The sequence below is a fragment of the Vombatus ursinus genome, unplaced genomic scaffold (genome assembly GCF_900497805.2).
Source record: "Vombatus ursinus unplaced genomic scaffold, bare-nosed wombat genome assembly UNPS02014804.1, whole genome shotgun sequence".
Classification (NCBI taxonomy): Eukaryota; Metazoa; Chordata; class Mammalia; order Diprotodontia; family Vombatidae; genus Vombatus; species Vombatus ursinus.
Window position 1 is genome coordinate 4,099,834 of NW_020954582.1, and position 14,808 is coordinate 4,114,641.

At 38.7% G+C, this 14,808-nt stretch overlaps 1 protein-coding gene across 1 annotated transcript in view; it reads left to right on the top strand.

Moving 5' to 3' along the window:
- Positions 1-6,055: 6,055 nt before the first annotated feature.
- LRRIQ3 (leucine rich repeats and IQ motif containing 3) overlaps positions 6,056-14,808 on the top strand; it is a 125,808-nt gene continuing 117,055 nt past the window's right edge. The window contains exons 1-2 of the mRNA XM_027874005.1: positions 6,056-6,295; positions 8,358-8,681. Coding sequence (XP_027729806.1) covers positions 6,056-6,295; positions 8,358-8,681 — 564 coding nt within the window. The remainder of the gene's footprint in view (positions 6,296-8,357; positions 8,682-14,808) is intronic.

Below are 14,808 nucleotides of genomic sequence, written 5' to 3' on the forward strand. Positions count from 1 at the left end.
TTGAATTAATTTGTATTTGACACTGTTTTGTGGTTTTTACGGTCCACGTGTTTGAATAAAAATTGAAGTGAAAATAATTGTATCTTTTACACAAGTCTCTGAACACAGATATTTCAATAAAACTTTGCTAATTTACAGAGTAAATTTTTCCAAAAAGAGAGGAACTGATGAAAAATGAATTGTAGTGACATCTCAAACATAAATTTCCTTCCTGTAGTTATGAACCATTTGAATACAGACTGAGAGTGAAGTCTGTATTTATGGGTCTAACTTTAATAGTGTTATCCACATAGAATGTAATTTAATTTAGTGATTCTGTAAAGATCATTTGTCTGAAAGCAGTCAGGATATGTCTAGAAAAGCTAATATTTCAAATCATTTAGGAGTTATTTATATTAACTTTAAAATTTTATCATTTTCTATTTTTACTTCTCTGACTAAGAAACTCAAAGAATAATTGTACCCTCCTAGTAGCCTTTCGCCTGATCTCAGTATGAGATATTTATTTGTTTTGTCAAATTGGGGCATCTTCTGTTTCCAGAATATCGGTGACCACAGTGAAGCAGCTGTCTCACCAGATGGAATGCTGTCATGAGAGGGAGCCCAGGCTCAGATCCAGGAGGCCCTGGGTTTGAGATCTGCCTCTGATGCTTACCGGCAGTGCCTATTAACGTCTCTAGGACTAAAAAGGACCTCTGATGTCAAGACAGGGCTCTCCTCTGCCAATGAAATCGCAGGGCTAGTTCCAACTACTTTTTCGGTCAGTCAGTAAAACATTATTGAGCACCTACTACATCGCAGGCGTTGTGCTGACTGCTCTGCATCTGATGCTTCTGAGGATGTTATTTTGTACTGCAGTCACCTGGGTGTATTTCTTACCTCTCCGTTAGGTTGTACAGGGGATTCATTAAATATATAACTGTCATTATCTTCCCTCGCATTGAGAAACATGCTCTGTACTTAAGGAAACAGTTAACAAATGTTTTTTACTTGTGTTGCCAATAATGCTAAATATGAATCATTTCACATGTGTGTAAAATATATTTCTATGCGCCCTGCTATCTTTTATAATTAAATGTCTGTGAGATTTCCCCTTTTTTCATGCGATCCCTGAGGTTACTGTTGGCCTTTTGGGGGGCAGAGGGGAGAGGAGACAGAGATTGCTGTATAGAGCCTCAGTGACTGATGTGATATTTTGAATTCTAGATGTCAGAGTCCACAAGTCTGACTTGTAAATTGAATTAAATGCACATCAACCTTGAAGAATAGTATTTATATGAATAAATTTATATTTTTAGATGATCGTTTGTTAGCATTCCTCCTGTTGAAGAGGCCCGGGGAACGCCTGCCATGTCTTCCTACTATTGCCATCAAAGCAATTTCTTCAGTAAATGTTTCATCTTCTGTCACTGGGAAGCAAATTAAATTAAATGTGCACGCAGAGGATTTGTGCTCTTCCATCGTTCTCGTCGTCTTCATTCGTTTCAGAGTCCTGGACTCCTTCTTGGAGCCAGGCTGACATTCTCCCAAGGGGCAGCGTCGTCTTGCGCACGGGCCTGGTTTTCACAGTGGTTAAAAGTGCAAGATGACGTCAGAGTGACACAGTGTGTCCTTGTGGACACGTTGCATTAAGGGAGACTTCCTGGCAGCGGTGTGACTGCAGCCCTCGTGCTGTCTGTGAAAGGCCGTCGTGCTTCTGCCCAATCTCCTTTGGAGCTTGGCCATTTACACATCCGCATTTAGCAGGCACGGGAGTGCCCAAATCCAGCTGTTTGTGATCTTCAAAGCCCGCGGTGTTTGGCATCTCTGTCCCTGGCGAACAAGTGTTCGCGCTATCAGGCACAAAATGGAATGGGATTCGGCTGCGGTGTGACAAAGTAAAGTACACCCCCATTCCCCAAACCAGCGAGCATTTATTAAGCATCTACTGTATGATAATAAAGGGGCAGCTCGATGGCTCAGTGGATCTAGTGCTGGGTCTCGAGTCAGGAAGACCTGGGTTCAAATCCAGCCTCAAACAGTTACTAGCTGGGTGATCCTGGGCAAGTCACTCAAACTCTGTTTGCCTTAATCCACTGGAGAAGGAAATGGCAAACCACTCCAGTGTCTTTGCCAAGAAAACCCCGCGGACAGTATTGGCTCACTGTGGTGCACGACGTCATGAAGAATCAGTCACGACTGAACAGCCAATGTGGTCACGACACCTAGCATTTGTAGGGTTCAGCGTCCAGTGTACGGAACGCCCAATGATGTTGTCACTTGTCGGCATCGCAGCAGCCTTTGGAGGCAGGTGCTCGTTTTATCTCCACTTTACAGGTGAGTGATTTTCCAGCTAGCAAGTACCTGAAGCTGGATTTGAGCTCGGCTCGTCCTGACTCTGGATACCAGGACTGTGTACAAGGTCTTGCAGAAACAAATCCAGAAGTTCTGACCATAAAGTCCTTATATTCTGTAAGTAAATACAAGCTATTCAAAAAATAAATACAGACTGTTGGGAATTGGTGAATCAGAAAAGGCCTCTTGCTGGCATGAACCTTGAGAGCAGGCTTGAGGAGAGCTGTGGTTGCTGAACAGGAGGGAGAAGGGAGAACATTCTCTGCATGGGGAGAAGCCTTTGTAAAAGTGTCAAGGTGGAGGGGTGGAATGGGGGGTTTTGTGTCCAGAAAAAGGCGGATAGGCCCGTTAGATTGGAATGTGAAGGGCATGAAGGAGAATCCTGACCCATCGGGCCAGAGTGATGGGCTGGAGCCTTCCATGCCAAAGAGAAGAGGGACAGACTTGTGCTGAAGGACGACCGATTTTGAAGCCATTGGGGAGGAAGGAAGAAATGGGACGCAGGGAGACCAGTTAAGAAGCCACTGCAGTACCACAGGTGAGAGGTGAAGAGAGCTTGGACGAACTTGGTTGAATGATCGGTAGAGAAGAGGCTTGGATGTGAGAGCCGTGGAGAGGCGGAATGAACCAGCCCGGTAACTGATTCCATGCAGAGGGAAGACAGGAGCTGCCCGCTGCCCAGAGGCAGCCGGAGGGAAAGAGACCATCAGTGCCCAAAGGAAAAGGTAAATGATAACCTAGCTGGGGCCAGCTCTGTGGACCAGGAGGCTTTCAGCATCCTACTGATGGGCCTTGGGGATTATCTGCACAAGGCACTGAGAAAAAGACGCCACAAACTGAGGAGGAAACCTTAAGGAAAGGTCTTTGGGATACGAGAGATATTGTGAAAGAATAAACATTCAAGACAAAAAAAAGCAGCACAAACTAGCTCACCAGGAGGTAAACCACCAGAGAGGATCACGAAAACCGAAAAAAAAAGAAAGAATGAAACGTTAAAGTCCAAAATAGAGTGATCAAGCTTTACACTCTAATGGAAAATTAAGCATAATTACACAATGAAAAAGAGAAATCTCTGGAACCCCCAGAGATCATAGAATAATAGCAGGAAAATCCAGAATAGTTCCAAAAGAAAAATAAACCATTTAAAGGAAATGAATGACTGTCAGAAATCAGCTCCCAATACAAAATTATCACACACAGACACACACAGACACACAGACGCACACACACACACACACACACACACACCTACTACAAAGCAGGAAGAATTGAAGAAAGGATAAAGAATTTCTGCAAAGAAAATAGGTGCTCTAATGGGGAAACAAATAGATTGGAAATAAAAATTCTGGAGTGGAGAAAAAATTGGTGAAAGAGAAACAAAAGTCACTACTGTTTAAAGAATAGATGAATTTTATATAAGCCAAAGTAACCAGCCTTGAAGATAAGATACACAGAGACAACTTACATAATAGGCAATTATATTAAAAACACACCAAGACCAATTTGGTTAATGTACGAAAAGCCTATGACAGCGTACAATAGTAACTAATGCTAAAAAAACAAAGAACAAAAAAACAAAAACGTGCCTATAAAATGTTGACATAAAAAATATATTTATTTATACATTTGCAGTGGGAAAAAACACTTACCCAGGCTTTCTCAATGAATACAAGAATAAAGCAAGAATATCCCCCTCTCCCCTCTGTTCTTACATGTAATTCTAGAAATGCTAGAGATAACCCCAAGGCAGAAGAAAAAACAAAGACAAAGGCAGGAACACTGGCCAAGAGGAGACACAGTGCAGTTTGCTTTGCAATTGTATTCATATAAATCTGTGAGAGTCTCAGTAGATTAACTCCCAGATATTTTATATATTTTGAAGTTATTTAAATGGGATCTCCCCTCCTATTACTTCCTCCTGCATGTTGTTATAACTATATAGAAATGCTGCTGATTTTTTTTCAAAGTATTTTGCATCCTACTTTGCTAAAGCTTTTGTGTCTGTTACTCTCTGTACTGATTCTCTGAAGTTTTCTAGTTAAAGCATCAAGTTGTCAGCAAATTGGAACAGTTGTGTCTTCTCTTTGTCGATGTTCATGCTTTGATCTTTTTTTAAATTTCCTACTTATGTGGGGAGATGATAAGAACATTATTGTTAGGGCAGTTAGAAGGAGTTTACATACACAGAGGGCATGAGTGTGGGTCAGTTTTTAAGTCGTTTCTCTGATAAGGCCTCATTTCTCAAATTTATAAGGGACTGAGTCAAATTTATAAAAAATAAGTACCATTCTCCAATTGATAAAAGGTCAAAGAACATGGACAAACAGTTTTCAGAGGAAGAAATCAAAGCTATCTATCGTCATATGAAGAAAAATGCTCTAAATTACTATTGATTAGAGAAATGCAAATTAAAACAACCCTGAGGTACACTTCTCACCTCCCAGAAATGACAAATGCCAGAAGGGATGAAGGAAAATAGTACACTAATGCATTGTTGGTGGAGTTGTGAACTTGTCCCACCATTCTGGAGACCAATTTGGAACTCAATGTCTATAAAACTGTGTCCCCTTTGACCCATCAATACCACTACTAGGTCTGTATCCCAAAGATATCAGAGAAGAATGAAAAGGATCTCTATGTAGTAAAATATTTAGAGCAGCCCTTTTTGTGGTTACAAAGAATTAGAAATTGAAGGGATGTTTCCTAAGCCTGTTGTGGCATATGATTATGATGAAGTACTTTGGGCAGTAAGAAGTGACAGGGCCTGGTGGTTTCAGACAAACATGGCGGGACCTGTGTGAACGGATGGAAATAAAGGAGAAGATCTAGGAGACCCTGGCACACAGTGACAGCCATGTCGTCGCCATGAGCAGCTGTGGAAGGCTCAGCTGTTCTGATCAGTGCAGTGATCTGAGACAATTCCAAAGGCCTCCTCCAGACAGAGAACTGACCAACACTGAGTGCAGGTTGAAGTCGAGTGATCTTGCTTTCTTTTTATTTTCTTTTTTGTGATATGGCTGTGATGGAAATGTTTCGCATGATTTCACATGTATCATTGGTATCATTTGCTTACCTTCACAGTGGGTGAGGGAGGGATAGGAGAGAGGGAGAGAATTTAGAATTCAGAATTTTAAAGAAGAATGTGAACAGTAAATGAATAAGTTTATTGAAAAAATTATCGACCAGTGCCTCTGCTTTTGTGTTCAGTCATGTGGTGCTGGCACATCTTGGACACATCTAGGAGGGATCATCTGAACCCCTGCGGTGCTCACGCTACTGGGGAGTCCTCCCTTCCTCATAGTTTTCTTGTCTAGGTATGACCTAAAATTTCCCAGCAGTTTCATTTCAATCCAATATTCTTAAACTTGTTTTCTAATTACATGGAGTTTCCCTTTTCTGTCCTCGAGTTGATTTCATTTAATTGGTAAGACAGAAATTTTTTTTTATTTAATTATATTAGGTTTTGGGTAATTTAAGTCAGTATGTTTTTTACTCTGCTACTTTTATGTAATGAAATGCCTTCTGTCTACTTAACTATAACCTAATTCTTTCCCTTTTAACTGTGTATATCATTATTATTATTATTCATGCAGAACCAATGCTGTGCCATATTTATTTAGAAGCAAAATGTTAAATTTTGTAAGTGTATTTCCTTTTGAAAGTTGGGGAAAAAGATCAACTCTAAGCACTTGTCCTTGTCTCCCCCACCCCCAGATGTTCCATGGAAGAGTTAGAAAGAAGTGGTAAGTCCCAAGAACGGGAAGAAAACAGCGAAAATGAATTAAGTGACAAGAATGATTCCGTTTTTCTGTATCTCCACCGATCACACTTATGTGCCCTGGAGGCCTCCCAGTGCTCCAGATCCCTCAGGATATGCATCTTGTCCAAGAATTTTATTGTAGACATGTCTCCACTTCAGATATGTACAGAATTAATTAAATTGGATCTCCATTCCAACCAGGTAACTCGAATTCAGGCGGATATTTGTAAACACTTATTAGCTCAGTAGAATTTCTATGTCAGTATGTTTAATGGCTCAATATTCCTTACATTAATTGTTTTAAAATGTAAGTCACTCTAGGCCATTACCATTTTAATTATTTCATCTTTAGATGAACAATGTATGTAGTAACTTAATTTTGAATCCTTAATTCTGTACTTAAAAGTAGGATGAAAAGTTTGTTTAGAAGTTTGAAGCCTCTCCCCTGCCCTCCCCCCTCACCTGTCCTAGCCTGTCCTGTCCTAATTTTTCACAGGAATAGGGACTGGGCCTGTGATTTCATTGAAGTGTGGAACTTCCGGATGAGAAAACTCCTACCAGTTCAGGTTGACCCTTTTTTCTACAACCTATATTCCTACAAGCTGCCCAGAAAACTGAGAGTTTCAGGCACTCTTCCAGGGTCATGCAGCCACTATGTGTGAGAAGCAGGTCTTAAAGCCAGGTCCTCTGGCCTGGGGCGTCCCTCCCACACCTGCCCCATCAGGCGTTTGTAGATTACACAAAGTACTTACCTTGGAGGCAGTGGATGCCATGAAAAGGGCGCTGGCTTGGGAATGTGAGGCTCCCATTACCAGTGAGGTGGGTGACTTAGTTGACCTCTGTGGCCTCTGAGGTCCCTTCCACTTCTCAGCCCAGGATGCTGTGGAATGGAGGTCGAGCACCCACCTTGGCTCTGCGTCCACTAGCCGGATGCTGATCTGAACTGTAGCCCAATTCCCCAGAGCTCTTCCACAGAGCTCTGGATCACTGGTCATCCTCTGTCCTTTTTGCTCTGAGGCTCTATGGTACATCCCAATACCTTTGTGTTTTAAAGGTACGATATCATTTGTCAGATTGCCTTCTGAATTTTCTCACATCGCCTTCAAGCCTGCCATTGCTATAACTTTCTTTCTCTATGTAACCGAAACATAATATAAAAAAATAACTGCTTACCGTGTGTCCATTTGGGATAATTAGCCTCCATCTACTTAATTTGATATTTGGAATGAGATTCAGTTTTCCAAGATTCTCTTTTTACGGAAGGACCACAGACTCTCTTCCATGTTGTTGTTACTTTGCTAAAACATTCAGAGAAGCAGGTATTTTAGCTCATGGGATGCTCTTCCAGGAACAATTGAAAGAAAAAAAAACAAACAACTGGACCATTTATTTAGAAAAATAGTTTTTGCCTTTAAAAAGTTAGGATTTCACAGGTGTATCATCTGTAAATTTTAGCACTTGATAAAAGAAACTCTATCAATGCCCTCTCCCTATTCAGCCTTTTGACATCAGGGTCAATATAGATGCTGTGCTATGTTCCAAGACTGTGGCCTTAGCTGGTTGCCCTCAGGTTTGATGGTAAGCTCCCGGAGGGCAGGGATTGCCTCCTTTCTGCCTTTGTAGGCCCAGCACCTAACATGGTGCTTGGCACAGAGTAGCCGCTCAGTAAGATGCTTCTTGATTATGTGTGATCCCTAAAAATGTGAGCTGGAAAGGGGATTTCTAATGAAGAAATGAAGTATGGTTTTTCAATACATTTAGTAGTGCCTCTGTTTCCCCATCTAAACCTGCGCGCATGTGCGCGCGCGCGCGTGTGTGTGTATGAAATTTCTGTTTTCAAATTCTCTGTTAAAAAAAGGGTGAGATAAGTTTGTTGATTTTTTCTCCATTTTCTCACTTTTTAATTGGTACTAATATTCTATTCAAAAGTCTTTTAATAGGCAGAAATGATCAAACTTTGCATATTCTCAATGATTATAATTTACACAAATTCTTTCTGAAAAATTTCTAAAGTTGTATTTTTTCTCCTTTTTAGTCTTTGGGTTTCCTTAAGTGGTCTTGAATAGGCTCAAGTTGCTTTGCACCCTCTAAAATAAAATAATCCAGTTTATCTAAGCTCTCATTAACATGGTTTTATTGAACTATGTACATAGGCTAGTCTAGTATGAATACTTTGTAAGCCACTGCATTACTGTTCTTACGCATTTTAAAGGAAAGATGTTATTAAATTAATTTCAAGTTTTGTATTTCAATTTTATTTCAGATAAGAATTGTGCCGGATAAGAAATTTTGGGGTGAAATGAAGAAATTAAAACTTCTCTATCTTCACGATAATTCATTTGTAAAACTAAAGAATATGTGTTCGCTATCCGCCTGCCCAAACCTCATTGCCCTCACTCTGTATGACTGTCCAGTGAGCCTAAAAAAAGGTTATAGACGCGTGATGGTCAATAGTATATGGTCACTCAAGATCCTGGACCGGTATGTGATTTCTGATGAAGAAGTAATTGAGAATTTTATGCTTCCGGAAAGATTCAAAGCGCTTAACAAACGGCTTTTCTGTGATATCACTCCAAAGGTGATAAAGGTGAGCATCTGGTTTTGGCTGCCATATATAAATGAAGCAGTTAGATCACAGTGACTTCAGTTTTGAATGATATACTGAAATTATGTATACTCTAAAGATATTTTAATAAATCATACAAGGAATCATAATTTATTGAGAAAGTTATTAATAGTTTTATAGAAACTATGAAAGTTATTCAAAGTTTCTGGCCCAAAGAAATCTAGTTGGACCTAAAAGAACATAGCTTCAGACCAGTGAGAACAGAGGAGGAGAAAAGGATGGGATTAATTCCATTTAATTCTATTTAACGAGACTTTGTTGGACCCCTGGGTGAAAGGCCTAGTGCTGGGGGCCCGAGAGAGAGAAATTCACAAACAAAGCATCCCTGGCGTGTCCTTAGGTAGCTTGTATCATCATTATTATTGTTAATTTGACAAAAAATTACAGGTGTTTTCATATATACAAGATAGAAAGGGCTTACATATTAAATCTCTATCAAGAGTGGCTTGTTATTTTAGTATGGAAAAAGTTCATTATCTTAAAAAGTAATGCTCTTGTCTTCTCTTTTATCTTTTTTGACATCACAATTAATATAAAAGATTAAAAAAAAAAGTCCTACCTGATAATAAGCAGAGTCCTGTTACTAGCATGGGGATTTCTTTTATCAGACTATGCATCGATATATTGAGGACTTTATTTTCCATTTCTCCTGCTCCTCCTCCTCCTTCTTTTTCCTCTTCCTCTTATTTATCTTTTCTTTCTCCTCCTTTTCCTTCCTCTCTTCCTTCTCCTTTTTAAAATTTACTCAACTGGGTAAGAGGATTGTTGAAGGGACAGATTAATATTGATAGCTATATATCAATACATAATCTATATCTGTGCCCCTACCCTTATGTTTCTAAACATATCCATGTTCCACATCTGTATCTATAAATATGGCAGTTAGGTGGTGTGATGGATAGAATACCAGGCCTGTGGTCAGGAAGATTTCAGTTCAAATCCGGCCTCAGACACGTATTAGCTGTGTGACTCTGAGGAACTCACTTCACCCTGTTTGCTTCAGTTTCCTCATCTGTAAAAAGAGCTGGAGAAGCAAATGACAAATCACTGCAGTATCTCTACAAAGAAACCTCCCCTGCCAAGGGGTCATGAAGAGATGGACGCGAGTGAAATGACCAAGCAACAGCATCCAAAACCACACACACACACACACACGCACACACACGCGCACACACGTGTATGCATATATGCATGTATATCCACATACCTGTAGCTATATCCACAGTTCTATCTCAAACCATATCCATATTTGTATCTATGTAACCATTACTATATCTATCTCTATCTCTGCGGCTCCCTCCACGTCCCTCTTTCTCTCTCTCCATCCCCTTATCTATATCTTCTGTTAACATTTATATCCCTGTATATGCACATACACATATAAATATCTACAAATCTATATTTCTGGACATAAAGACCGGCCCTCTGGGAGGGGGATGCGGACAGGGGAATTTAATTTATACAAAACCACAATTTATCAATATCATTATTTTTGGGAAAAAGAAAAAGCAGAGTAAAGCAAAAAAAAAAAAAAATGACCACTATGCCATCTCATTTGAGATCTCAAGACGTGTCTCGCCAAAGGTGGGAAGCATCCATCCTCCTCGGTCACCTAGAGTCTCGCTTGGTCCTTGTAGTGAGGAGAGTTCTGGAGTCTTTCAAAGTCTCAGCTGTTGTAAGCAGTGTGGAGCTCGCTATGCTGGTTCTACATACTTGCTTTGCATTATCAAGGCCCACCTTCTGCACGAGGGATTTCTCAGTCTGAACTTAACTTTCATTCATACTGTATATACCTCCTCTGCAACTTATGCCCCTGGGGCTCCCTGATTAGAAGGTGGGGTGCTTCTCTAAGAACCCCCTTTGCAGGAGGGCCCCCAGGTCAGCAATCTCCTCACCTCCAACTCCACCCCACTGCTCTGGACTCCTCCATCTGCTCATCCCTTCCCTCAGGTATCTTCTTTCTCCAACTATCGCCTTTTCAACTCCTTCTTTTGTGTTTTCTTCCATCTGAGTGTGAGCTCCTTGAGGGCAGGGCCTGTCTTTTGCCTTTATTTGCATGGCCGGGATAGTAGGCTCCTGATAAATGTTTACTGACTGATATATCCAGCATGGATCATCATTTACATACTGCCTCCCCTGTTAGAATTTGAACCCTTGAGGTTACAGACAAGGTTTTCCTTTCTTTGTGTCCTTAGCACATGGCCTGAGTAAGTGCTTTCTGAATGCTTGAGGACAAACTGCATTCCTTGATTTCTTGTGGCATTCTATTGTTCTTTTACATCTATAAACCAGGATTTCTTCAGATATTCCCTAATTGATGGGAACTCCCTTAGGTGCCTTTTTTTTTTTTTGGTTGCTTCAACACAAATCCTGCTAGGAGTATTTTTGTGTATAAAGATATTTTCTCACTTCCTTTGATCTCTTTGGAGTATGAGACCTAGGAGTGGTTTTACTGTATCCAAGGACATACAAGCACTAGTAACTTTTCACTTTTAGTTCCAAATTGTGTTTGAAGTTTGTTAAATCAATTCACAGCTCTACCAAGATGGGTCAGTTATGTTGTGCGTACCCTCATATATCCCAAGATTGCCATTTCCCTTTTTTATTATCTTTTCCAAATTGCAGAGTGCTGAGTTATTTTAATTTGCATCTAATTTATTAATGATTTGCAACGTTTTTCATATAGTTCATAACTTGATGTTCTTTTCAGAACTGCCTTTTGATCTTTGACCATTTATCTACTAGGATTTTTTTTTATTTTAGTAAATTTCCTATATATTGTGGATAACACGTCTTTATAGAGAAGTGTGCTTTAAAGACTTTTTTTTTTTCCAGCCAAAGACAAGGTTTATTAGAACATCTGTCATACTGGGCAGACTCTTAAGGAGTCTGAGTGTTAGTGAGCTATTGGTTAGATTGTAAGAAACTAAGCAGTGGCTAGATTTTAAGAATCTGAGCCTAAAGCCTTTTTTTTTTAAGTTCATAGGTCATATCAAATTTTAACATCATTGATTTTATTTGTGATTTTTAAAAATTTAATATAATTAAAATGGGGCATTTTATGTCTTGTGAATTTCTCTATACCTTATTTAGTCAAGATTTCTTCACATTTCCAGAGTTTTAAAAGATGTCTCGTTCTCAGTCTCTTCTAATATGTTTAATACCTGACTTATATTTAGATCATGTATGGTATGTGGTGTGAGATGTAAGTGGAAACCAAATTTCTGCCAGACTTTTCCAATTTAACCAACAATTAAAAAAAATCTATACCCAAGTAGATGTCTCTTTTATTCTTTTTGTGAGATGATCTAATTATGTTTATTTCCTTCTGAATTTTGTGTACGTATTTTGTTTAGTTAGTCAGTTGTTCTGGCTTTTAACCAGTGTCAAATAAGACAGTCTAAGACAGAAGTGTCCAACTCACTTCTGTAAGTAGCCTCAAAACTCCTGAGTGTGTCCAAACCATATTAAAATATAGTTGGATGATGTTTGACAAAATAAATAAAAATATAATGCAACAGAGATGATGTTAATTTCTGATTTATGACATCAGCTTTTCTGTGTCTATCACATACCCATTTTGACCTTATCTTGGTATGTGGTGTGAGATGTTAGTCTATACCTAGTTTCTAATGTGTTGTTTTCCAGTTTTCCCTACATTTTTGTCAAATAATGAGTTTTTCTCCCAAAAGCTTGGTTCTTTGGATTTGTCAAACACTAGATTACTATGATCATTTACTACATTTTATTGTGCACCTAATCTATTCCACTGATCCATCACTTTATGTCTTAGCTAGTACCAGCTTGTTTTGATAATTACTACTTTATAATACAGTTTGAGTTCTGGTATAGCTAAGCTATTTTTCTTTACATTTTTTTTTCCATTGATTCCCTTGATATTCTTGACTTTTCTTCTTTCAGATGAATTTTGTTATTATTTTTTCTAGCTTTATAGAATGATTTTTTGGTATTTTGGTTAGTATGACACTGAATAAGTGGATTAATTTAGGGATAATTGTCATTGTATTATATTGGCTCAGTCTACCCATGAGCAATTAATATTTTAATTAATTTGTAATAATCATTATTGATTACAGAAATGCAGATCACAACAACTTTAAGGTACCACCTCATACCTATCAGATTGACTAATATGAAAAAAAAGGAAAATTTTAAATATTGAAGGGGATATGGGAAAACTGGGACACTAATGCACTGTTGGTGGAGTTGTAAATTGATCCAGTCATTCTGGAGAACAATTTGGAACTGCCCTTTGATCTAGCAATACCACTGCTAGGTCTTTATACTGGAGAGATTAAAAGAAAGGGGAAAAATCTATTTGTACAAAAGTACTTATAGCAGCTCTTTTTGTGGTGGCAAAGAATTGGAACTTGAGGGATGTCTATCAATTGAAGAATGACTGAACAAGTTGTGGTATGTGATTGTAATGGAATATTAGTATTCTGTAAGAAATTACAAGCAGGATAATTTCAGAAAAACCTGGAAAGACGTTTATGTGAACTGATACAAAGTGAAAAGCAGAATGAGGAGAACGTTTTATACTTTAACAGCAAAATTTTATGATGAAGAACTGTGAATGACTTAACTATACTCAGAATACGTGAACCAAGACAGTCCCAAAGGACTCACGATGAAAAATGCTATCTGCCTCCAGAGAAAGAATTGTTGTTGTCTGAATACGGATTTTACTATACTGCTTTCCTTCTTTCTTTCTTTCTTTCCTTCCTTCTTTCCTTCCTTCCTTCCTTCCTTCCTTCCTTCCTTCCTTCCTTCCTTCCTTCCTTCCTTCCTTCCTTCCTTCCTTCCTTCTTTCCTTTTTTCTTTGTCTTCTAACACAAAATGACTAATATGGAAATGTTTTACATGATTACACATGTATACCCTATATCAGATTGCTTACCAGGGAGGGGAGAAGGGAAGGAAGGAGGGTTGGAATTGGAACTCAAAACTTAAAAAATGTTAAAAATTATTTTTCATGTAACTGGGAAAAAATAAAATCTTATTTAAGAAAAATTAATGGAATTGTTGTAGGCCCTTTGTATATTGTTTGCTTGGCCTTTCTTACTTTGCTCTGCATCAATTAATATAGATCTTTCCATGTTTCTCTGCATACATCACACACATTATTTCTCACATCACAGTAACATTACATTACATTCAAGTATCACAATTTGTTTAGTCATTCCACAATTTATGGGCATGTCTTTGCTTCCAGTTCTTAGCTGTCACAAAAAGTACTGCTCTAAATATTTTGGAGAACGTGGGGACTTTTTTCTTATTGATGGCTCTCTTGGGGTATAAGCCCAGTAATGGAGTCTTTAGTTTATAGGATATGGACATTTTAGTCACCTAATTTGCATATTTTGAAATTGCTTTGCAAAGTGGTTGAACCATTTCACAGCTTCATCAACAATGTATTGGTGTGCCTGTCTTTAGGCATCTCCCCAGAATTGGCCGTTGATATTTTCTTTTTATCAATTTTGCGAATTTGCAGGATGGGAAATAAAGTCCAGTGTGATTTGACTTGCATTTTCCATATATATATGATTAAATCCTGCTCCAATTAACTGCAAAATGCATAAAACATCTGGAAATCACCTTCCAAAAGCACAAAAAGACTTTTATAGATTTAATTAAGAATTGCTTCTTTAAAGAAAAAAAGAATGACTTAAATAACTATATTTGGTATTCTCTCTCTTCACATACACATATGTATAGATATATGCATATGTGTGTATTGTGTATATGTGTGTATTTGTATGTGTATGCATGCTAATTTTGACCTGATAATTAACACCAAGAAAACATAGGTCCTCCACCAGTCAGCAGCACACCATCTGTATGTGGAACCATTGGTTACAGCAAATGGAGAAGTTTTGATTGAAATGGTGCCACTTACCTTGGCAGAATACTTTCCAGGAATGTCCACATAGATAATGAGATTGATGCATGCTTTCCCTGAGCTCGCTCAATGTTTGAGAGTCTCTGAAAGAAAGTGTGGGAGAGAAGAGGTGTTAGACTGACTACCAAGCTGAAGGCCTGCAGAGCCATTGTGCTGGCCTCATTG